The sequence below is a fragment of the Nerophis lumbriciformis genome, linkage group LG37 (genome assembly GCF_033978685.3).
Source record: "Nerophis lumbriciformis linkage group LG37, RoL_Nlum_v2.1, whole genome shotgun sequence".
In the NCBI taxonomy this organism is placed as follows: Eukaryota; Metazoa; Chordata; class Actinopteri; order Syngnathiformes; family Syngnathidae; genus Nerophis; species Nerophis lumbriciformis.
The window spans coordinates 18,726,101-18,749,601 of NC_084584.2; the positions used below are offsets into that span (position 1 = coordinate 18,726,101).

At 40.0% G+C, this 23,501-nt stretch overlaps 3 protein-coding genes across 4 annotated transcripts; 2 read left to right on the forward strand and 1 right to left on the reverse strand.

Annotated features, from left to right (window-relative positions):
- The first annotated feature begins 1,669 nt into the window (after positions 1 to 1,669).
- On the forward strand, positions 1,670 to 4,037 carry rida (reactive intermediate imine deaminase A). Of its 2 annotated transcripts, none has more exons than XM_061930860.2 (6): positions 1,670 to 1,838; positions 2,821 to 2,926; positions 3,007 to 3,061; positions 3,153 to 3,221; positions 3,601 to 3,656; positions 3,761 to 4,037. In XM_061930860.2, the coding sequence occupies exons 1-6, from the start codon at positions 1,774 to 1,776 to the stop codon at positions 3,815 to 3,817; spliced, it is 408 nt and encodes a 135-aa protein (XP_061786844.1). In that variant the 5' UTR covers positions 1,670 to 1,773; the 3' UTR covers positions 3,818 to 4,037. The 2 variants fall into 2 exon arrangements, with proteins under 2 accessions (XP_061786844.1, XP_061786845.1); XM_061930861.1 differs by lacking the exon at positions 1,670 to 1,838 and adding an exon at positions 1,929 to 2,072.
- Positions 4,032 to 10,180, reverse strand: LOC140677609 (uncharacterized). Its single transcript, XM_072912610.1, has 4 exons — positions 9,899 to 10,180; positions 4,861 to 5,091; positions 4,747 to 4,794; positions 4,032 to 4,666 (listed from the first exon to the last, which is right to left on the reverse strand). Exons 1-4 carry the CDS (start codon positions 9,987 to 9,989, stop codon positions 4,653 to 4,655), a joined length of 384 nt encoding a protein of 127 aa, XP_072768711.1. The 5' UTR covers positions 9,990 to 10,180; the 3' UTR covers positions 4,032 to 4,652.
- A 6,204-nt stretch (positions 10,181 to 16,384) lies between these two features.
- On the forward strand, positions 16,385 to 22,465 carry rpl30 (ribosomal protein L30). The gene is made up of 5 exons (XM_061931307.1): positions 16,385 to 16,474; positions 16,588 to 16,639; positions 16,987 to 17,132; positions 22,137 to 22,267; positions 22,364 to 22,465. Exons 2-5 carry the CDS (start codon positions 16,619 to 16,621, stop codon positions 22,414 to 22,416), a joined length of 351 nt encoding a protein of 116 aa, XP_061787291.1. The 5' UTR covers positions 16,385 to 16,474; positions 16,588 to 16,618; the 3' UTR covers positions 22,417 to 22,465.
- The last annotated feature ends 1,036 nt before the right edge of the window (positions 22,466 to 23,501 follow it).

Genomic DNA, 23,501 nt, shown 5'->3' on the forward strand with positions numbered 1-23,501 from the left:
ACTTAACATCACAAAGAGGAAAGCCCATAAAAATAGGTTAAAAAAGTTATTTAATAAGAAACCAAAAAGTGCAAAAACAGTAATGTTCGTGTCGTGGATGGATGGATGGATATATGTATATATATATATGTATATCCATCCATCCATTTTCTACCGTTTGTCCCTTTTGTTGTCACGGGGGGTGCTGGAGCCTATCTCGGCTACAATCGGGCGGAAGGCGGCGTACACCCTGGACAAGTCGCTACCTCATCACAGGGCACAGGGCCAACACAGATAGACAGACAACATTCACACTCACATTCACACACTCGGGCCAATTTAGTGTTGCCAATCAACCTATCCCCAGGTGCATGTCTTTGGACGTGGGAGGAAGCTGGAGTACCTGGAGGGAACCCACGCAGTCACGGGCAGCAAAGATCCTGAGCCTGGGATTGAACTCAGTTCAATACATATATATATATATATATATATATATATATATATATATATATATATATATATATATATATATATATATATATATATATATATATATATATATATATATACATATATGCACACACATACATATATATATATATACACATATATATATATTTATACACACATATATATATATACACACACACACACATATATATATATATACACACACACACACACACACACATGTATACATACATACATCCACATATATAATGTATATATACATATGTATGTATACATACACAAATATATATATATATATATATATATATATATATATATATATATATATATATATATATATATATATATATATATATATATATATGTATGTGTGGTAAAAAATCACAAGACTATTTCATCTCTACAGGCCTGTTTCATGAGGGGGTTCCCTCAATCATCAGGAGATTTTAATGGGAGCATTCACATACCATGGTTTATATAGGGCACAGAGTGGGTGGGTACAGGCTGGCGTAGGGGCGTGGTGATTGGCTCATGTGTTACCTAGGAGGTGCTTCCCTCTGTGGCGGCATGCTGATACAATTTCGCTGCGCTTGTTGAGGGATGACAGGTCTGGATGGTATATAATATACAGTTTCTCTTTCAAGCATAGGTTGCATCTTTTATTACCACTATTGTATGGTGTGCTGGATGCAAGAATTTGCCATGTTATTGAATATTCTTGCATCCAGCACACCTTACAATAGTGGTAATAAAAGATGCAACCTATGCTTGAAAGAGAAACTGTATATTATTATTTTTGGATAACCTTATTAAGACATATATATATATATATATATATATATATATATATATATATATATATATATATATATATACATATATATATATATATATATATATATATATATATATACACACATCCATTTTCTACCGCTTATTTCCTTCGGGGTCGCGGGGGGGCGCTGTAGCTATATATATATATATATATATATATATATATATATATATATATATATATATATATATATATATATATATATATATATATATATATATATATATATATATATATATATATATTTCGGATTACGACACTTAATGAGTGGGTCCCTTTTGTATCCAAAGAGTAAATGTCAATCTTAAACTTGTACAAAGGGTTAAAGGGTCTCCAATCCTTGAAAGAACCCCTGCAGGACCCTTGCGATATTGCCTGCAAGGCCATTCAAAGGGCATAGTTTGTCCTTTTCCTCCCCACTTACAAGTTCCCCAGACACCCACGTACACGTTCTCTCTCTTAGCTCCCTGCAGCGGAATAACACAAGGATGTCTACTCTCATCAGGAAGATTATTACCACCGCATTGGCACCTGCAGCTATCGGTCCGTATAGGTAAGAAACTAAGCGCTATTACATAGATCTAAAAACAACAAGTGCTCATGTTCGACTAGAGGTGTGTCTTAGTGAGTGGACAATGAACCCTTCATACAAACATTGACAAACCTGCAGCAGTGGGTTCAAAATCCAAAACATTTTTTTGACAAACAGCCACTGGCTTGAAATGGCAACGATTTGTCGGCAGATTACGTACACAAACAAAGCGCCAGTCAGGCAAGGAATATACAGGTGAGCCTAATAAAACTTTTTAACTTTTTGTCCCTTACGTTTGTGTTAAAATGTGGCATCATTTGTTCCGGAGAAGGTGCTGTCTTAACCAATCGTCTGACAGTGGGCGGAGTCAGACCAAGTCAGGCCTAATTGTGTCCTTTTAAAAATCACATTGATAAACAATTAACTACAGTATATAAACACAGTGCGTATTTCTAAATACCCATCATTCCAAAAAGTGACGTTTTATTTCATGTCATCGAGTTGTGTGTTGTAGCCACCCCCTTCCCCTCACAGTAGAGCGCTACAAGAAAATGTTGTAACCCGATAATACAGAAGAAGCCCAGATTAGCATTGGGCTAACATTTAAACGAAATGTTACGAAACATTGAATGCAGCTCGAGGATGTCAGTGACTTCCAGTTGTATTGAACGCGTACACACATTATAACCTTCACTTCGAATAAGTTGAATTGGATACTTTTTTTTAATTCAATCGAGCGACTTGTTTGCGTAGCCTCGCCACCTAGCTTTACGAGCACTTCCGTGTATTGGTGACGCCATTAGAGGGCCCGGAAGTCTGCTAATCAAATATTAACATATGTTAGATTATTTTAATGGCGAGACATTAATTTGGATGACAGAAACGTATACATATCTTCCTAAACATATTCCTATTTGAGGTAGGCTGGTCTTTAAAGCTTGACTGCACACAGCATAACAAACCTTACATCCTGGGATGTTGAAAATGAGTTTGTATTCTGCAGCCAGGCGGTGCTTGTGGACAGAACCTTGTACATTTCCGGTCAGCTGGGGATGGACGTGGCTTCTGGTCAGCTGGTCGATGGAGGGGTGCAGGCTCAGGCCAAACAGGTGATGCATGCATATGTACAGCTTAATACACACCCACTGCACTGGATTTCATGATAACTGTCTTAAATGCTATTCCTTAGGCTTTGGTCAATATGGGGGAGATCCTAAAAGCGTCTGGCTGCGACTACACTAATGGTGACGCCTCAGTAACACAACTATACTTCCAACTCCACTGCCTTGTTTTGATCAAATAAACATTCAGACTTGGATTTGTTGTCCATTGCAGTGGTGAGGACGACAGTGCTGCTTGCAGACATCAACGACTTTAATGCTGTCAATGAAGTGTACAAGACATGTGAGTCGCTTGGGTTGTGCAGTGGTTATTGACGTCTACTATACAGTACATGACCTCCCCTCTACCCCACACACACTCACTATGTCCAATATGAATGGATTAGTGGTGAAATAGAAGCTTACAGCGCCCACCCGGCGGTAAGCGGACACCATGCAGGAGGTCAATGTAACGTGACCTCCTGCATATCCACCAATTTGGTCGTCTAAATGGTAACCAGCCCTAAACAACAAGCAGAAGCACGATCGGTTGAACATTTAAACAGCCAAGTGAGCATTTTTTTTAATTCCACACTTATGATTGAGCCCTATGAATTCTGCCTATAGCAACACATGTGCTAAACAGAAAAAAACAACAATATCTGACTTGCATTGTTTTGCAGTTTTCAGCAGTAACTTCCCTGCCAGAGCCGCTTACCAAGTGGCTGCGCTCCCTCGAGTGAGTACATTTGTGCAGAATAACGCATTTATTTCATTATCCAACCAGAAATATTGTTTTTGTTAGTGCCTTTTTTGGTTTGACTGGAGGTTTTCTACTCACAGGGCGGTCTGGTGGAAATCGAAGCGGTGGCGGTCCTTGGTCCTCTCTCCGATTCCTGACTAGGCAGCTATATTAAGTTACAGCAAATATCAAGACTATGATTTTCTTTACACACATGTCCCAACATGAGCCACTTTCAACACTGGTGTTTATATATATAAACCCCAATTAAGAGATAAGCACTTAATAGGCCAGTGTTTGGATTGTGGCACAATGATGTGATGTGTTTTAGTAACCACTGTAATGTGAAGCTGTTAAAATAAAGAAGCATAATTGCAATTGTCATTTTTATTTTATTTATACATGTGTATATATTGAACTGATTTTTTGTTTTATCATCTCCTGCATACACACACACTACAGTTCTGATCATTTACTTTTATTATACAGAGTCAAAGAAAAACAAGTTAATGATTGTGGAGTTATTTATAATTAAAAAAAACGGCATATGGAGGTTGCCTGCAGCCACAGAGGTTAATGGTAGTGTTTTTTCCCCCGGTTATTAGCTTTCGCAGACCAAACACCTGTTGTATTGGAACAAGTTATGCAAATAGATAATATAAGGCCTGTAAAGTTGAATATTTTGCTGCATTGTTAAACTTCACATTCCCTCTTATGCAATATGCTTTAAATAACGAGCAAGTTTCCATAAATTCTTTTGAAAAAATGTACCACTATGATTTAGAACTCGCTAGTGTATTTTTGGGTTTCCTTTTAAATTCCCTGCAGATAACAATAAATAAAATAAAGAAGTTGCAGTGTTGAAGGGATCATTAAGTGCTGTTGTGAAGGAAGGCACAGTGGTGGTGACTGATAATGTTTGGTGCGCGTTGTCACATCTTGTGCACCATGGCAACATAAAAAAGTGCATTACATACAAACTAATCTGTGGAGTCATTCACTTGTAGCTAAAGGGAGAAAAGATGAAAATGACGCATTAGGATGGGTTTATCGCAGTATATGTTAATGTAATGTGATGTTCACTCACATGGTGCCTCCTCTGTGTGTTCTGATAAAGCTGCAGCTTCTACCTGACCTGCAGAAGTGGACTGTGCTCAGAAAGAGCGATAGACAGTAGGAAGTATTGAGATACTTCACTTACTGTCTTCTGGAGCTGCATCTGCCAGCTCGATAGGGCTCGCCACCTCAGGAACATCTACAGGTGGGGCTTCAACATCCGTCAGCTGTAGTTCCTCCTGTGCACCTGCTGGCGGCGCTGTTGCAATCGTCTCATTCGCAGCGTCTTCGCCCTCAGGCTTGGGTTTGGAGGCGTCTGCAGGCGTTTGGTCCGGAATAGTTTCACTGTCCTCAGCTATGTTGCCATTGGCTGCCCCTGACAGGAAGTAGAAAATGACATGTTCTTTGTATGAATCTGCTCTTTTTCAAGGACCTACTAGTCAAAGATACACTATATGATTAGAGTGCTTTGCTGTTTGTAAGAACCTAATCTACTGCAAGAACACAAGTCAAAGATCATCTGTGTGACACTGCTCTTTTTAGGACCTACTGCAAAAACGCAAGTCAAAGATCCTCTCTATAACAAGTGTGGTCTGTGATTTGTAAAGACCTAGTATAGCAAAAATACTAGTCAAAAATCCTCTAGATCAGTGGTCCCCAACCTTTGTGTGTGTGTGTGTGGGGGGGGGGGGGGTATTTGTTTTTTTGTGCGAATGAGTGTGAATGAGTGTAAAAAGTTAAAAAGTTAAAGTACCAATGATTGTCACACACACACTAGGTGTGGCGAGATTATTCTCTGCATTTAACCAACCCATCACCCTTGATCACCCCCTGGGAGGTGAGGGGAGCAGTGGGCAGCAGCGGTGGCCGCGCCCGGGAATCATTTTGGTGGGGGAGGGTGCACTAATTGTAAGTGTATCTTGTGTTTTTTATGTTGATTTAATAAAACTAAAAAAAATAAAAAACATTTTTATTTTTTATTTCTTGTGCGGCCCGGTACCAATCGATCCACGGACCGGTACTGGGCCGAGGCCTGGTGGTTGGGGACCACTGCTCTAGATGACAGGAGTGTTGTGCTTTTTCAGGAATCCCCTGCAAATAATACATTCAAAGATTCTCTGTATGTTCTGCTATTTTTAGGAATCTGCTACAAAAACCCTTGTCAAAGATCCACAATATAACATGGGTGCTCTGCTATTTGTAAAATCCTACTGCAGAACACTTGTTGAAGATCCTCTATATAGCAAGAGTGGTCTGCCGTTTGTAAGCAAAAACACAGTCAAATATTTTCTGTATGACTCTACTCTTTATAAGGATATACTGCTATAAATACTAGTCAAAGATCATTTTTATATGACAAGTGTTCTGCTGTTTTAGGACTATGTGCTTAAAAACACTAGTCAAAGATAATCTGTATAACAACAGGAGCACTCTGTGGTTTTTAAGGACCTACTGTGCAAAAATGCTTGTCAGAGATCCCCTAAGGACAATTTTTAGGAATCTGCAGCAAGAAACATGCATAAAAGGTCATCTATATGATAGGAGGGCTCTGCTGTTTATAAGGACCTATAGCAAACATATTAGTAAAAGATAATCTATGTGACAGTAGTGCTCTGCTGTTTTTGGGAATTTCTTCCAAAAAATGCTGGTCAATGATCTCTGTATGCCAAGACAAACATGTTTCGCTGTTTCTAGTAGAATCCCTTAAAAACAATAGACAAAGATCAGGAGTGTTCTGTGTTTTTAGGACGTACTGCAAACATGCTTGAAGCGTATTCTGCTATTTTTATGAATCTACTGCAAAAATATCGGTCAAAGAGCCTCTATATGACATAAATGTGTTGCTGTTGTTAAGGACCTATAGTAAAAATAATAGTCAAAGTTCATCGATGTGCCTGGAGTGTTCAGTTTTTTTCAGTAAATCCACTGCAAAAACTCAATCTAAGGAGTCTCTGTATGACAGGAATGTACTGCTGTTTTTAGGAGTTTGCTGCAAAAAAAAAACCCTAGTCAAAGATCCACTATATAACAGGAGTACTTTGTTGTTTTTAAGGACCTACTGCAAAAACGCAAGTCAAAGATCCTCTCTATAACAAGTGTGGTCTGTGATTTGTAAAGACCTAGTATAGCAAAAATACTAGTCAAAAATCCTCTAGATCAGTGGTCCCCAACCTTTGTGTGTGTGTGTGGGGGGGGGGGTATTTGTTTTTTTGTGCGAATGAGTGTGAATGAGTGTAAAAAGTTAAAAAGTTAAAGTACCAATGATTGTCACACACACACTAGGTGTGGCGAGATTATTCTCTGCATTTAACCAACCCATCACCCTTGATCACCCCCTGGGAGGTGAGGGGAGCAGTGGGCAGCAGCGGTGGCCGCGCCCGGGAATCATTTTGGTGGGGGAGGGTGCACTAATTGTAAGTGTATCTTGTGTTTTTTATGTTGATTTAATAAAACTAAAAAAAATAAAAAACATTTTTATTTTTTATTTCTTGTGCGGCCCGGTACCAATCGATCCATGGACCGGTACTGGGCCGAGGCCTGGTGGTTGGGGACCACTGCTCTAGATGACAGGAGTGTTGTGCTTTTTCAGGAATCCCCTGCAAATAATACATTCAAAGATTCTCTGTATGTTCTGCTATTTTTAGGAATCTGCTACAAAAACCCTTGTCAAAGATCCACAATATAACATGGGTGCTCTGCTATTTGTAAAATCCTACTGCAGAACACTTGTTGAAGATCCTCTATATAGCAAGAGTGGTCTGCCGTTTGTAAGCAAAAACACAGTCAAATATTTTCTGTATGACTCTACTCTTTATAAGGATATACTGCTATAAATACTAGTCAAAGATCATTTTTATATGACAAGTGTTCTGCTGTTTTAGGACTATGTGCTTAAAAACACTAGTCAAAGATAATCTGTATAACAACAGGAGCACTCTGTGGTTTTTAAGGACCTACTGTGCAAAAATGCTTGTCAGAGATCCCCTAAGGACAATTTTTAGGAATCTGCAGCAAGAAACATGCATAAAAGGTCATCTATATGATAGGAGGGCTCTGCTGTTTATAAGGACCTATAGCAAACATATTAGTAAAAGATAATCTATGTGACAGTAGTGCTCTGCTGTTTTTGGGAATTTCTTCCAAAAAATGCTGGTCAATGATCTCTGTATGCCAAGACAAACATGTTTCGCTGTTTCTAGTAGAATCCCTTAAAAACAATAGACAAAGATCAGGAGTGTTCTGTGTTTTTAGGACGTACTGCAAACATGCTTGAAGCGTATTCTGCTATTTTTATGAATCTACTGCAAAAATATCGGTCAAAGAGCCTCTATATGACATAAATGTGTTGCTGTTGTTAAGGACCTATAGTAAAAATAATAGTCAAAGTTCATCGATGTGCCTGGAGTGTTCAGTTTTTTTCAGTAAATCCACTGCAAAAACTCAATCTAAGGAGTCTCTGTATGACAGGAATGTACTGCTGTTTTTAGGAGTTTGCTGCAAAAAAAAAACCCTAGTCAAAGATCCACTATATAACAGGAGTACTTTGTTGTTTTTAAGGACCTACTGCAAAAATGCTTGCCAAAGATCCCTCATATGACACTTGTGCTCTGCTCTTTTTAGGTATCTGCTGCAAGAAATGCCTGTCAAAGATCCTCTGTATGACAAGACAAGAGTGTTATGCTGTTGTTAAGAGTTTCTCTCAAAACACTAATCAAAGGTCCAATGTATAACAAGTGTGCTCTGTGTTTTTTAAGGACATACAGCAAAAATATTTGTCAAAGATCCTCTCTAGGACAATAGTATTCTGCTGTTTTTAGGAATCAACTGCAAAACGTAAGTCAAAGAGCCTCTATATGAGAAGTGTTCTGCTTTTTTTTTTTTTTACTGAATCTGCTGCAAAAATTCAATCCAAAGATTCTGTGTATGACAGGAATGTTCCGCTGTTTTTAGGAATCTGCTGCAAAAAGGTCAGTCAAAATTTCTCTGTATGACAAGACAAGAGTGTTTGCTGTTGGGAATCTGCTTAAAAACGCAAGTCAAAGGTCCTTTGTAAACAGGAGTGCTGTGTGGTTTTTAAGAACGTACTGTAAACACGATTGTCAACGATCTGATGTTTTTAGGAATGTACTGCAAAAAATATGATTCTAAGATCCCCTATGTGGCAAGACTGTTTTTGGGAATCTGCTGCAAAAATATTGCCTGTCAAAGATCTTCTGTATGACAAGACATGAATGTTCTGCTGTTTTTAAGGACCAAGCCTATTGACAAAACACTAGTCAAAGATCCTCTATATGACATGAGTGCTCTACTGTTTTTATGAAACTACTGCAAAAAAACACGAGTCACATATCCTCTTTGTGACAGGAGTGTTCTGCTGTTTAAGTAATATACAAAAAAAACATGAGTTATAGATCCTCCATGTGGCAAGGGTGCTCTGCTGTTTTTAAGGATCTAGCCTATTGATAAAACGCTAGTCAAAGATCCTATAACAACAGCGTTCTGCTGTTTCTGGGAATCTGCTGCAAAAAATGCCAGTCAAAGATTATTTGTATGACAAGAGCACACTGCTGTTTTAACTATGGTATTAATGAAGTCCATAGTAATAGTTGCAACTCTGCTGGGAAAAAAATATATAACAATTTTACTGTCTTTTTTTTTAACTTATGGCTTGAGCAAACGCTCAGGAAGGTCAGAGATCATCTACGGGACAATAGTTTGAGTACACATGGCTGTGTTTGTGTGTTGCTATGTGTGTTTTCAGGTGTGTGTTTCTATGTTCCCTTTAATGATTGCACAATGAGGAAGGAACCATAAAGACACTCGCCGGGGGTCACGCTTCTCGTCAATCTTTCACTAGTTTTCTTATGCTCGCATTTTGCCTTTAAATATATTATTATATGTTCATGTCGATGTGTGAGGCTACCATATCTGCTGTGGAAAAAAGCATATTGTAAATAAATAGTAGTAATCTGTGTGAAAATGTAACAAAGCTGCAGTTTTAATGGACATTGTCAGTTAATGTTTGCTAATGTGCACCATACCATAATCAAAATAATAAATATTGTTTGACATTACTGCCTGATCTTTTAACACTGCACTTGTGATCCCATTTTGTTAGACAGGAAGTATTCAGTTGTATAAATAATGACATATTTTAAAAACATATATTATCTTGTTCCTACCTATAGTGCTGGTTCCGTTGCTCTCCTCTGGTTTAGTTCCAGGTCTGGTCGAGTCCACTGCAGAAGTTTGGGAACTTGTTGAGCATCCCATCCTGTCCTTGTCCTCACAGAAGACTGGAATTTGTGTGTGAGTGTGTGTGTGTGTGTGTGTGTGTGTGTGTGTGTGTGTGTGTGTGTGTGTGTGTGTGTGTGTGTGTGTGTGTGTGTGTGTGTGTGTGTGTGTGGGTGTGGGTGTGTGTGTGTGTGTGTGTGTGTGTGTGTGTGTGTGTGTTAGTGTCGTGCGTAATCACGCATCGTGTCTGGTCCAAGTGGTTCCTGTGTTGTGCTGTGATGGCCTCAAGTTACCCAGCAGAAGTGTTGGATTTGTTGTTGACTGTAACTGAGGCTGTCTCCAAGAGGAGGCAGGCTCTGCTGCAAAAATACATTATTCAATCAGCCCGGGGAGTGCTGGCCTGTGTACAGGCTGGAGGCCGACCTCAATGCGCGGCGACACCGTAACGGTGGGGGGGGGGGACACGCCATTAAATATATGTCACTCTATTGTGTGAACTTAAGAAATAAATCGTCCAATCAGAATTCAACATGTGTGTCAAACTGGGTACAAGTCTTGTCTACACTGCTTTAAAAACATTTTGAAACACTGAAACTGCTTCTGCGATGAGGTGGCGACTTGTCCAGGGTGTACCCCGCCTTCCGCCCGATTGTAGCTGAGATAGGCTCCAGCGCCCCCCGCGACCCCAAAGGGAATAAGCGGTAGAAAATGGATGGATGGATGGATGAAACTGCTTAATTAAAGGGGAGGAGTATATTTACAGCTAGAATTCACCAAGTCATGTATTTCATATGTATATATATATACTGTGTGTGTATATATATATATATATATATATATATATATATATGTATATATATATATATATATATATATATATATATATATATATATATATATATATATATATATATATATATATATATATATATATATATATAAGAAATACTTGACGTTCAGTGAATTCTAGCTATATATATATATATATATATATATATATATATATATATATATATATATATATATACTTATTTTATTTTATATATATATATATATATATATATATATATATATATAAAAGAAATACTTGAATTTCAGTGTTCATTTATTTACACATATACAGACACATAAGACTCATCTACTCATTGTTGAGTTAAGGGTTGAATTGTCCATCCTTGTCACTATTTTTCTAACCATACTGAACACCCTCTCTAATGATGCATTGCTGTGTGGCACGCACAAAAGTGCTTTTATCAAATGCACTAGAGTCTGGAATCTTCCATCTCTCCCTAGCATGGCCCAAAACCGGTCAATCTTTGCTTCCTGAGGAAGATCTTCACTGCCAAGCACTTGGTAGTCCACTACTTCTTCCCGGAGGCTATCCAGGTCCAATCGCAGCTGCGGCTTGGAACTTACAAGCATATTTCTTCATCTTACTCGTCGTCGGCGTCGCCATGGCTGTATCTTCCTCGTTCTTCTGCTTCGTCTCCTTGTTGTGTGCGCAGTTGTGCACTGCAGTCTCTAAAAGCCGTAGATGTTATTGTCACATATGCATGTACAATAGATGGCAGTATTGTCCTGTTTAAGAGTGTCACAACTGTAATAGAGTGATCTATCAATCAATCTATCTATCTATCAAGAGGGACAGAGACAACGCACAGTGCATGTGGATCACATGTTACCATGGCGAGAAAACATGGAGAGACTGCCAGTTATCTTGTCTCCACCAGTTGCAGAAAATGTGCCATCAGTACAACTGGACAGTGCTGTTTCAGTTCCATCATCAGGACCATCAGTGAGTCAGACACAAACTAGTCTCATCATTGAACCAGATTCAATGGCTGCTGAGTTGCATTCATCAGAACCCAGATCACCCACAACAAAAACCCCACCAGTGATCCGCAGGTACCCAGAAAGGTTTCGAGGACCACCAAAAAAACTGAATCTCTGAAGACAGTATAAAAATCTGTGTTAAAGGTGTACAAATACTGTTTGTATAACAAGCATGTTATTGTTTACAAATGAGGGTTAAGAGTTCAGTACTAAAAAAAAAAAGAATGTGGCTTAAGTACAGTTTTTTAATTGAGCTGCTGCATTTTTTGGTTGGGTTGTTTACTTCTTTTGAGTAACTTCTACATTTCTAAAAGGGGAGGAATGTAATAGAGTATGTCTGTTGTTTGTTTGTCTGTTGCCATCTCCTGGTGAATGTTGGCTATAGCGTACTGGGGTTACTTTTTGGTTGGCCAACGATTTACGTGGTGTTGCGCACCTGACGTCAAGTGTGTGAGTCTGTTCTGAAGTCTACAGTAAAGAGACGTACTTCATCACCTCGCCTGTTTATTGCCTCCAACTCAATATATTACAACAACATTGCTGTTTACGGCAGACGAACTGCTTTACGGTAGACGAAAACGTGACTGCTGTTGTTGTGTGTTGTTACCGCGCTGGGAGGACGTTAATGAAACTGCCTAACAATAAACCCACATAAGAAACCAAGAACTCGCCCTCGATCATTCTACAGTTATAACGTGATTGGGTTGGCACGCTGTTTATATTGTGGGAAAGCGGACGTGAAAACAGGCTGTTGACACGTCACTCAGGTCCGCATGGAGCTGGAGGGGTCGTGGCCTCCAGCTCCGCCTGAATTTCGGGAGATTTTCGGGAGAAAATTTGTCCCGGGAGGTTTTCGGGAGAGGCGCTGAATTTCGGGAGTCTCCCGGAAAATCCGGGAGGGTTGGTAAGTATGCCTTAATTAAACAATATTTCTGTCTAAAACACCACCTTTGTCAATATAAACCAAATGATAGTTGCATATTACATATAAAGTATTTAAGGTTTCTGCCTGTTAGAAAGTGTCCAGCAACAAACGTGTCTGCATCTTTCAACTTACTGCGTGGTGCCCTTAATTTAATGATGTCAATAAAACACACATTATCACTCCATTTTAAAAGCATAAATATTTCATAAGGTTAGTGTTTTTCATGCCTACCGTTGTTCTTTAAATTATTTCACTTGATCAAACCTTTTCTAACATTCCATACACAAAATAACAAACTATGCACTTTTATACCATATGGTTTGTGTTTTTCATACCCACCATTGTTCTCTGTTTGAATAATTTCACTTAATCAAACTGTTTTTTAACATTCTCCATTAAAAAAAGTATGTACCGGTACTATGATTCCAGCTGATGTAATATCGGATTAATATCGGTTTCGGCCAACACTCAAGTGTCCAATATTGGTATAGTATTGGAATTTTAAGTTTGAATCAGGACAGCCTTGGCCTAAACCACAGGTGTCAAACTCAGGGCCCGTAAATAGTCTGTAAATAATGTGTGTCAATATAACACTTCATTTTTCTAACTAAATGTATTTGTTCTTTCCATTTTGACAGCATTTCTTTTAAACTTTGAGTGGGAGGACCCGCCGGGGAAGTTGCTGGATGTTTCATCGCCATCATTGGGTCCCTGCAGGTGGGGCAAGTGGTTCTCATGGCCCCGTGCTGGGCGGTTCTGCTGCCGCCAACTGGAGTGGGGCGGCCTGGGGCAGGCCCCACTGTATTCTCTTGGGGGGGATTGGGTTTGTGAGGACCCGGTTGCTTGAGGAGTGCGGTGGTTTTCCCATTCGGCTGCGGGGAGTCTCTGAGCCCCTCAAGGCGGTGCGTCCCGTCTTTCTGCCCGCGATGGTTATGGTCTCTCGCTGGCTTGGGTGCTGGCTGTCTCATGCTTCTCCTGTGCCCTGTCCTCTGCCGGGTGCATCTGTCTATGGCCTGCCGCTGGCCTGCCTGGCGGCACAGTGAGCCCAGTTCTGGGGGTCCTGTCGCTGGCCAGCCTGCCTTTGTGGTGTCCTGCTGTATTGGGTTGGGCTGTACGGGTGGCTGAGGCCGAACTTTGGCTCCCGCACATACTGGGAGACAAATATATTGTACATACAAACCCACATACATATGCACGTACACACAATTATTCATACATATATACATACATTAATTCATACATACAGTATATACGCGCATATTTATGCACATACCTAGGTACATACGCTTACACATACATACATAAATACTGTACATACATACACACTCACGGTACATACATACACACGCACATTCACTGTACAAACATACTGTACATACAGTATACAAGCACATATGCATACATACACTCATTCAAATAATGACGTTTCATCAAACATATATTAACGCTGTCCCGCCAGTGGAAACTGCGTCAAAAACAGCACACTGATCAAGCTTAACTTATTTTTACTATAACAATCTACAAGGTTAATATAGTCCGCTTATCTTTATTCCCCTACATTTATCTGCTTTCTTTTGTTATTCAAGTTTTCATCACATTTATGCATTGTTGCATTTGAAACAATTGTATTGTTGATAATAAAAGAGGTTATTATTATTATTTATTATTATTAGTATTCATTTATCAATACTGCTATTTCTATTGGTATTTGTATTGCTCCATTTGTCGTGCAACAATGTTCATTGTCATTTCTGTGTTATTAATATCTACTTCACTAACTGGATCTTTGCTACCATCCTTCGTATCATATTTGTACATATCATATTTGCTGATGTTGTTCTGTTGTTGTTATTGTTGTCTCTCTGTCTTGTTCCACTCCTGTCCCCGCAATTTCTCTGTCTTCCTTTTTTTTCTTCTTTCTAGACCCTCCTGCTCTAGTCCGGCTGCCTCAAAAATTTGATTAATCCATTTAACAAAGTCAAATACAAATAAAACAATAAGAGAACTATCCCACACTTTTCTTTTGTAAAGTAAATCTGTACAGCAGATATGGGCATCTATATCAACAACATGATTTGCCTGAGTGGCTGGACAGGACCAAAAAAAAATAGAGATAAAAATGTAAATTTAGAAATGTTATCTGATCACACAACAAAGATTGTATTAAAATACATGTTGTTAAATGTTTTGTTGAAATAAAAATAATTAAATATCTGACTTTGATGTCAAATTCAGTTATCCATCTATTTGTACGTAAAAAATATAATCAACAAATACATGGTTGATGGTCAATAATATCATGAATATCGTGTACAGTACAATCCCTGTTACGAGACAGCCATAACTGCGATGTGGGCCTCAATGAAAACAAGTGTCAGGAACTCGCATGGTGGTAGTTGGCATGACCCCAGGATGTGGAGATAGAAAGTGATGTGCAGGCAAAAAGGAGGTTTACTGAGCAAAGACAAATTGGCAAATGAACCAGTGTTGCAATGAAGGCGACACTGACAGATAAACCGTCCTGATTAGTGATCAGAGGCAGGCGACTCCCTGATCACTAATCAGGAAGAGGTGTGGAGAACAGCGCTCGAAAACAGTGGTGAACTGAAAACAGGAAGCGGAACAAAAATAAGAACACTAGACAGGAAGAAACACTAAACACAGGAAAATGACACAAAACCCCAAAAACTGTCACTAGATCATAACAACGAGTTTGACACCCTACCTACACCGATCGTTATTATTGAAACATTTTCAAAAACATTGAATGATTTTGTGAATTTGCCTTTATTTTTGTTGATCATGATTATAATAATAACACATTTTTGTGAACAATGTATAAATACAACTGCTCTGTATGTAACAACTATGTAACAATATTAACAATACACACAAAAAACAGATATTTGTGAAATACTGCCCAAAACTATTACTACTATACTTGGTATCAATACTATCCATGTTAGGATCGATCTTTCCAGAATGGTGTATTTATGATTTATTGTTAGCAGGGCCAAGGTCCAAAAGCGTTTTATTAATTTTTTTGGAAACAGAACTACATATACAAAAACGAAAAATGTGGTCACTAGGTGAAAACTTCCTCGACTATTTTGAAGAGTGGTGGCCAATTAAATGCCAATCTTCGAATTGGATCCAGGTGTCTCTCTAAACTACTGTACACTACAACTATTTGAACAAATCAATTAATAAAAACATCCTGTCACACTAATGATTATATAGAGTTTACTTTAACTCTGCTTTCCACTCATCAAAATAATTGTGTTTATGCGCTTAATATGACAACTTAAATGCATTTTAGTGTATTATCGTCATGGGGGTTCCATGGCTGTGGATATTTCATGATCAATGAAACACAAAATACTTTTTAACACTAATTGTTAAGTATGATACTGAGTAGCCTCTGACACTAACCTGACACTAAAGGTTATTTTGCAACTACTGTTGCTACTAATTCTCACAGTTAAAAATATATATATTGTATTTCACACTGGTTTTAATCCGTTTGGAAAAAAGAAATAGCTAATTCCGTTAGAAATTATTACTGATATCAATTCCGTACGTCATTTTAAATAATACAAAATTATTTTGAAAAAAGAAACAAAAAATAGTTCTGCTGTAAACAAATAATTGTTCTGAACGACGTCACTTCCGGTAAGCTTGTACTGCGCATGCTCCTCTGCAGATAGTACCGCAAAGCATGCTGGAGCTTCCTTTCTCTCCGAGGCCATATTGGAGCTAACTCACCGTAAGATCCTCTCCGAGTTTTCTCAATTAAAGACACCCACATCTGTCTGTTTTCAATTTGTTTTTACGCCCCAAACATAACGATGCGTTCACCTGTGTTGTTTCTGACCGTAGGTTGGCCGGACTTGGACTTAAATCGCTCAAAATGGTGGCCGCAAAGAAGACTGTGAGTGGAAGCTCTCTCGGTGCAGAGCACGCGCTGGTGCTTCACGTGGAGGCTAAAGTTGATTTTCAGGCCTGCTAGCAAAACAACTTACACCAAAATGTCCTATTCATCCAAACTATGTGGTTTTAACGCGACATGTGGCTGTTTCATCCATATACGTTCAACAAGGAGTTACAGTTTCGTATCACCCAACGTGTCTAGTTATGCCTGTGGCAGCTAATGCTAACATGACAGCTAACGCCAAAATCAGTTAAATCTGCGCATCTCTGTTGACACTTGTCTTGGTAACAGTCCACTCTACACAAATTGTACCACCTTGTCGTTACTTACACGCGTTTTTCTTCCAGAAAAAGTCGATGGAGTCCATTAACTCCCGGCTCCAGCTGGTGATGAAAAGTGGCAAGTACGTGCTGGGCTATAAGCAGTCCCAGAAGATGATCCGGCAGGGAAAGGCCAAGCTGGTCATCCTGGCAAACAACTGTCCTGCTCTCAGGTATTAGACACTCATTGTTATTGTTGGCACACCTTTCAGTCTTACAAGTGACTTTAGTCTGCACAATTATGCATGTTATTGTTCCAAATCCTTGTATATGGAGCAGTGGTTCTCAACCTTTTTTTAACCAAGTACCACCTCAGAAAAAACTTGGTTCTCCAAGTACCAACATTAAAATATAGTGGCAAAGTAGGCCTAAGTACTCATTAAAAAACGAGGCAGAGGCTTTATTTTACAAGGATATTTAATATTTTTGGCTACTGTAAGATTACAGACAGTAATGGTAATTGTAGGAAAATAAAACATTGATTTAATCAACTGATTCTTCGGTGTTTGCATGTTCTCCCTGTGACTGCGTGGGTTCTCTCCGGGTACTCCGGCTTCCTCCCACCATGCTTAGGTTGATTGGAAACACTAAATTGGCCCTAGTGTGTGAATGGGAGTGTGAACATTGTCTATCTATGTTGGCCCTGCGATGAGGTGGCGACTTGTCCAGGGTGTACGCCGCCTTCCGCCCGAATGCTGCTGACATAGGCTACAGCGACCCCGAAAGGCACAAGCCTACCGCTTGGCTGGATTCTTTGGCGTGCTACTGGATGGAGCCCGCATACCACAGTTTGAGAATCACTGATAGACTTGTTTAGCATTTGTTCTGTTGCAAAACACGCATCAGATAACAGGGGTCATAACTTGGCTGTTTGCCTCTATTAGTGGGTTCAAATCAAAAGGATGTAGCATATACCTAATTAAATAGGCCAGGGTTGTCAAACTAATTTCAGCTCAGGGGCCACATGGAGGGAAGTCAATTCCCAAGTGGCCCAAATCATGGCATGATACCTAAAATCAAAGACAACTTCATATTCAAATAATCCTCTTGACAAAACACATCAAATTAGTTGAAAATTCTGAGAAAAATTTTACGCTGTTTCAAAAACAATGAACGCAATGAACTTAGACCTCATCTCAGTACCGTATTTTCCGCACTATAAGGCGCACCTAAAAACCACAATTTTTCTCAAAAGCTGACAGTGCGCCTAATAACCCGGTGCGCTTTATTACGATTCATTTTCATAAAGTTTCGGTCTCGCAACTTCGGTAAACAGCCGCCATCTTTTTTCCCGGTAGAACAGGAAGCGCTTCTTCTTCTACGCAAGCAACCGCCAAGGAAAGCACCCGCCCCCATAGAACAGGAAGCGCTTCACCCGCCCCCATAGAACAGGAAGCGCTTCACCCGCCCCCGGAAGAAGAAGAAAAAACGCGCGGATATCACCGTACGTTTCATTTCCTGTTTACATCTGTAAAGACCACAAAATGGCTCCTACTAAACGATCCGGGTCATAAAAAGACGCAATCTCTCTATCCGCACACGGATTACTACCGTATTTCACAGCAACTGAACCGCACTGTGGAACGGGAGCACGTACGGTGAATATTCGCTCCACAGGGAATGAGAAGTCATCCTTCACTGTGGTTCTAGCTTGCCATGCTAACTTCCACTCATGGTGATATTCAAAAGGAAGACCTTGCCAAAAGAGACCTCTCCAGCCGGCGTCATCATAAAAGCTAACTCGAAGGGATGGATGGATGAAGAAAAGATGAGCGAGTGGTTAAGGGAAGTTTACGCGAAGAGGCCGGGTGGCTTTTTTCACACAGCTCCGAAGGCGAACACACCTTCACTAAGACGGGCAGACAGCCTCGGACGACATACGCCAACATCTGCCAGTGGATCGTAAATGCTTGGGCAGATATTTCGGTCACAACTGTGGTCCGAGCTTTCCGGAAGGCAGGATTCACAGAACAACAGCGACACTGACTCCCGATGACTTCTACGAGACGGAACCGGCCATTTTGGATCCCACGCTAGCGCAACTTTTCAATTCGGACACCGAAGACGAAGAATTCGAAGGATTTACGAATGAAGAATAACTTCAGAAGGTGAGCGCTATGTTTATTTTGTGTGTTGTGACATTAACGTTCGAGCAACATTACCGGTATGTTGCTATTGCTCTACACCATTTTGAATTTTACTATGTTTGTGATTGCACATTTGTACATTTTGGGACAGAGTTGTTAGAACGCTGGTTTTCAATATATTATTAAAGTTTGACTGAACTATCTGACTGTTTTTTTGACATTCACTTTAGCGCAGCGTTTTTTTGACATTCACTTTAGCGCAGCGTAGGCGCGGCTTTTAGTCCGGGGCGGCTTATTGGTGGACAAAATTATGAAATATGTAATTCATAGAAGGTGCGGCTAATAATCCGGTGCGCCTTATAGTGCGGAAAATACGGTATATGTATAAACATCTATATTGCCAAGATACTTGTAAGGGTGTGGTCAATATGATGTCCTTGTATTATCTGCCATGATGCGTAGTATTAACATATATTTATATTATTTTGCACTGTTTGTAATTGTTGTATAATGTACGAATATTTTTTTCCCCGAGAGCTTTCTCCAAATCTTTTAGTCAGTCTTTTTTTTTTTAAATTAAAAACAAATGTATCTATTTCCGGTGTTATTGTAGACTGTTCTCACGTTTAGAGACTCTTTACTGGTAGCGCTCCATGTCTGTGAAAAGAAGCGGGCTGCGGAGAGCCTGGCGTCACATTTACCGTATTTTCCGCACTATTAGCCGCACCTAAAAACCACAAATTTTCTCAAAAGCTGACAGTGCGGCTTATAACCCGGTGCGCTTTATATATGGATTAATTAAGATTCATTTTCATAAAGTTTAGGTCTCGCAACTACGGTAAACAGCCGCCATCTTTTTTCCCCGTAGAAGAGGAAGCGCTTCTTCTTCTACGGTAAGCAACCGCCAAGGTAAGCACCCGCCCCCATAGAAGAGGAAGCGCTTCTTCTTCTACTGTAAGCAACCACCCGCCCCCATAGAAGAAGAAGCGCGCGGATATTACGTTTCATTTCATTTGTGTGTTTACATCTGTAAAGACCACAAAATAGCTCCTATTAAGAGACACGCGTACAACGCAGAATTCAAACTCAAGGCAATAAGTCACGCAGTAGAACACGGAAATAGAGCAGCAGCAAGAGAAGTGAACATAAATGGTGCGTAGGTAGAGGAAGCAAAAGATGACCTGCGCCACTGAGACAGGGAGACAGCGCCGGACGACATACGCCAACATCTTCCAGTGGATTGTAAATGCCTGGGCGAATATATCGGTCTCAACTGTGGTCCGAGCTTTCCAGAACGCAGGATTCAAGGAACTGCTGGACAACAACAGCAACATTGACTCTAATGACTTCGACGAGACGGAGCCGGCCATTTTGGATGCCGTATTCGCCCAACTTTTTAATTCAGACACTGAAGAAGAATTGTTAGAACGCTGGTTTGTAATATATTATTAAAGTTTGACTGACCTATCTGACTGTTTTTTTGACATTCCCTTTAGCGCAGCGTAGGCGCGGCTTATAACCCGGGGCGGCTTATAGGTGAACAAAGTTTTGAAATATGCCATTCATTGAAGGTGCGGCTAATAACCCGGGGCGGCTTATAGTGCGGAAAATACGGTACTTTGCGCAGCTGGGAGCCTTCCTCTCCTTAAAAGCCACCACTGTCATTTTAAATTTTGAAGATCGCTGTCCACGGGTATATCTTGGATATATTAAAGTACGTCCACATTGCGGTCATGATGCCTCCGATCCAAACAACCCTGTGTGATGGTTTACGTCATTATAACATCCGGTTTCGGCAGCGCCATTCCGGTGATGAGAAGTATTTTTTCGGCGGCCCAATTTTTGGTGCATCACTAGTCAATAGTGCACAGATAATAAACCATCCATCAATTCATACTGTAACTACCCGCTGGTGTTAATGTGTATATTTGTGTTCTGATTATCTTTTTTCCCATGGTCTGTGAACACACCGTGTTGGCGGAGAATGAGGAAGACCGTGTTTAGGAGTGAAACACGAAGACGTGTGTGCTCGGAGAAAATACTTGTTGGAATTGTGCCCGTTGTTGGCAAAGCTAAAACAAGTCAGACTTGTCTTGTTTTGGAAGCTACAATATTATATTAATTTTGTTTTCATGTAAAACTCCTAATTTTTAAGGTGTGGAGGATAATATGTTGCCTTGGCACACCACCACAATCAATTACATTAAGGGGGAAATCCCTGTCAAAGCCATCAAACTAAGTTACAGCCCATCTGGGATTGAACGAAATGGATAAAACTCTTCTAGGTATGAAATACTTCATTTGTCATTTCCACATACTACTGTACTAACTCAACAAACTATAAGAAACAGAGGTAGAAACTATTCAAGAAGGTTGAGTTACATAGACTGTTCGCTTTTCTCATTTTTGACAGACCTTTTGGGGCAGTGAGGGTGCCAAATATCAATGTGTTTGAAGCAGAAGACGTAAAACAGCAGTTTTCACATTTCATTTGGGTTGAGGGGAAGGAGCCGCAGCCAAACTTTACTGTGTACCTCTTGCTTGGCCCCAATATTGACCATTTGCTTGCTTAACTCGTTTGCTATTTCGACATCCAGTGGACACATATAGAACAACAGTTTCTTTCATTAAAAAAAATTCAGCTAAGTTTTATACTTGGCAAACTCATATCGTGGATCGGATCAAACCTGTTTGCGAATTCGACACCCCTGACGTAGGCCATGTCTATCTGATATATTGTAAAATTAAGTGAATTATTTTTATATAACGCTTTCCTCAAGAAACGCAAAGCACTTTCATAGTGAAACCCATTACCTTCATTTTTTTAAGCTACATCTAAACCAGTGAGGGGGGTACTAGGCGCAGGTGGGTAAAGGGTCTTGCCCAAGGACACGACAGCAGTGACTAGGATGGCGGGGATCAAATAAAGAGCCCTCAAGTTGCTGGCACATTGCATATTTTTGTTTTCAAATGCACATTTTTCAGCAAGAACTCTAAAACAAACAAATATGTCAATTTTGAATTAGTTTCAGTGTCTCCATTTTAATGCATTCCTTACTGTAATAACACTGTTTTTCCTCCCATGTGCAGGAAATCTGAGATTGAGTACTATGCCATGCTGGCCAAAACCGGTGTCCACCATTACAGCGGAAACAACATTGAGCTTGGTACAGCCTGCGGCAAATACTACAGGGTGTGCACACTGGCCATCATTGACCCCGGTGAGTCGACGCTGTGCATTTATGTCCTTGTATTTTAGAATAAAAGTCTAGGTTTTGCCTTTGTGACAGTTTGCTGACTTTTTCTTTGGTCTGCAGGGGATTCTGACATCATCAGGAGCATGCCTGATCAGCAGCAGCCGCCTCAGTAGAGCGCCCCCCTGCCCCAATTGTAATAAATAAAAGTTGGTGTTGACATTATTCTGCTGCTTCCAACGTTTTTCTGTTTACCGTACAATGGGCAGCACTGTCACGACATGGTGTTACTGCAAGTGTCCACAGGAGAGCAGTAATGTCCACTTTAAAGGTCAGTTGCTATGGAGAGAGAATTTAATCTAAAACGGTGAGTAATAAGTTATTGATCTGATAGGTTTGATCTGGTCTAGAGGTTGGCAATCCAAAATGTTTAAAGAGCCATATTGGACCAAAAATATAAAAAAATAATTTTTCAGAAGCCGCATGGTGAAACGGGTTAGTGCATGTGCCTCACGATACGAAGGTCCTGGGTTTCTGTGTGGAGTTTGCATGTTCTCCCCGTGACTGCGTGGGTTCCCTCTGGGTACTAAAGCTTCCTCCCACCTCCAAAGACATTCACTGGGGTTGGCAACACTAAATTGGACCTAGTGTGTAAATGTGAGTGTGATTGTTGTCTATCTGTGTTGGCCCTGCGATGAGGTGGCGACTTGTCCAGGGTGTACCCTGCCTACTGCCCGAATGTTGCTGAGATAGGCTCCAGCGACCACAAAAGGGACAACGGTGCAAAAAATGAGAAGCCCTATATAAGTCTTAATGAAAGCAACACATGATGTAAGTGTCCATATTAATTAGACTGCTAGCTTTTATCTATGAGGCGTGTGCTGTATTTGGATTTGATGTTAATGTTTGAGAATATCTGCTTGCGCAGGTTCTTTTGTCTGCAACAGCCACCTGCCTGACACCAGGCTATGCTGAAAGAAACGCAAATCTTCGTTGACAGAAATATTTATTCTACACATTTTTACAACTTTGGAAAACAAAGTCTTCTAGTGGCAGCATTGGAGAAAGTTATACATGTAAACCAGGGGTGCTACTTATTAAATGACCAAGTTGATGTGATCTACCTCATTCATATATATATGTATATATATATATATATATATTATGTTCGTCCTTTGTTTTCGAAGATGACCAAGTGACTTCACGTTGATTAGTGTGTGCGAAGATGGCTGATGAGGCCAATCCTTGCGCGGAATGACCG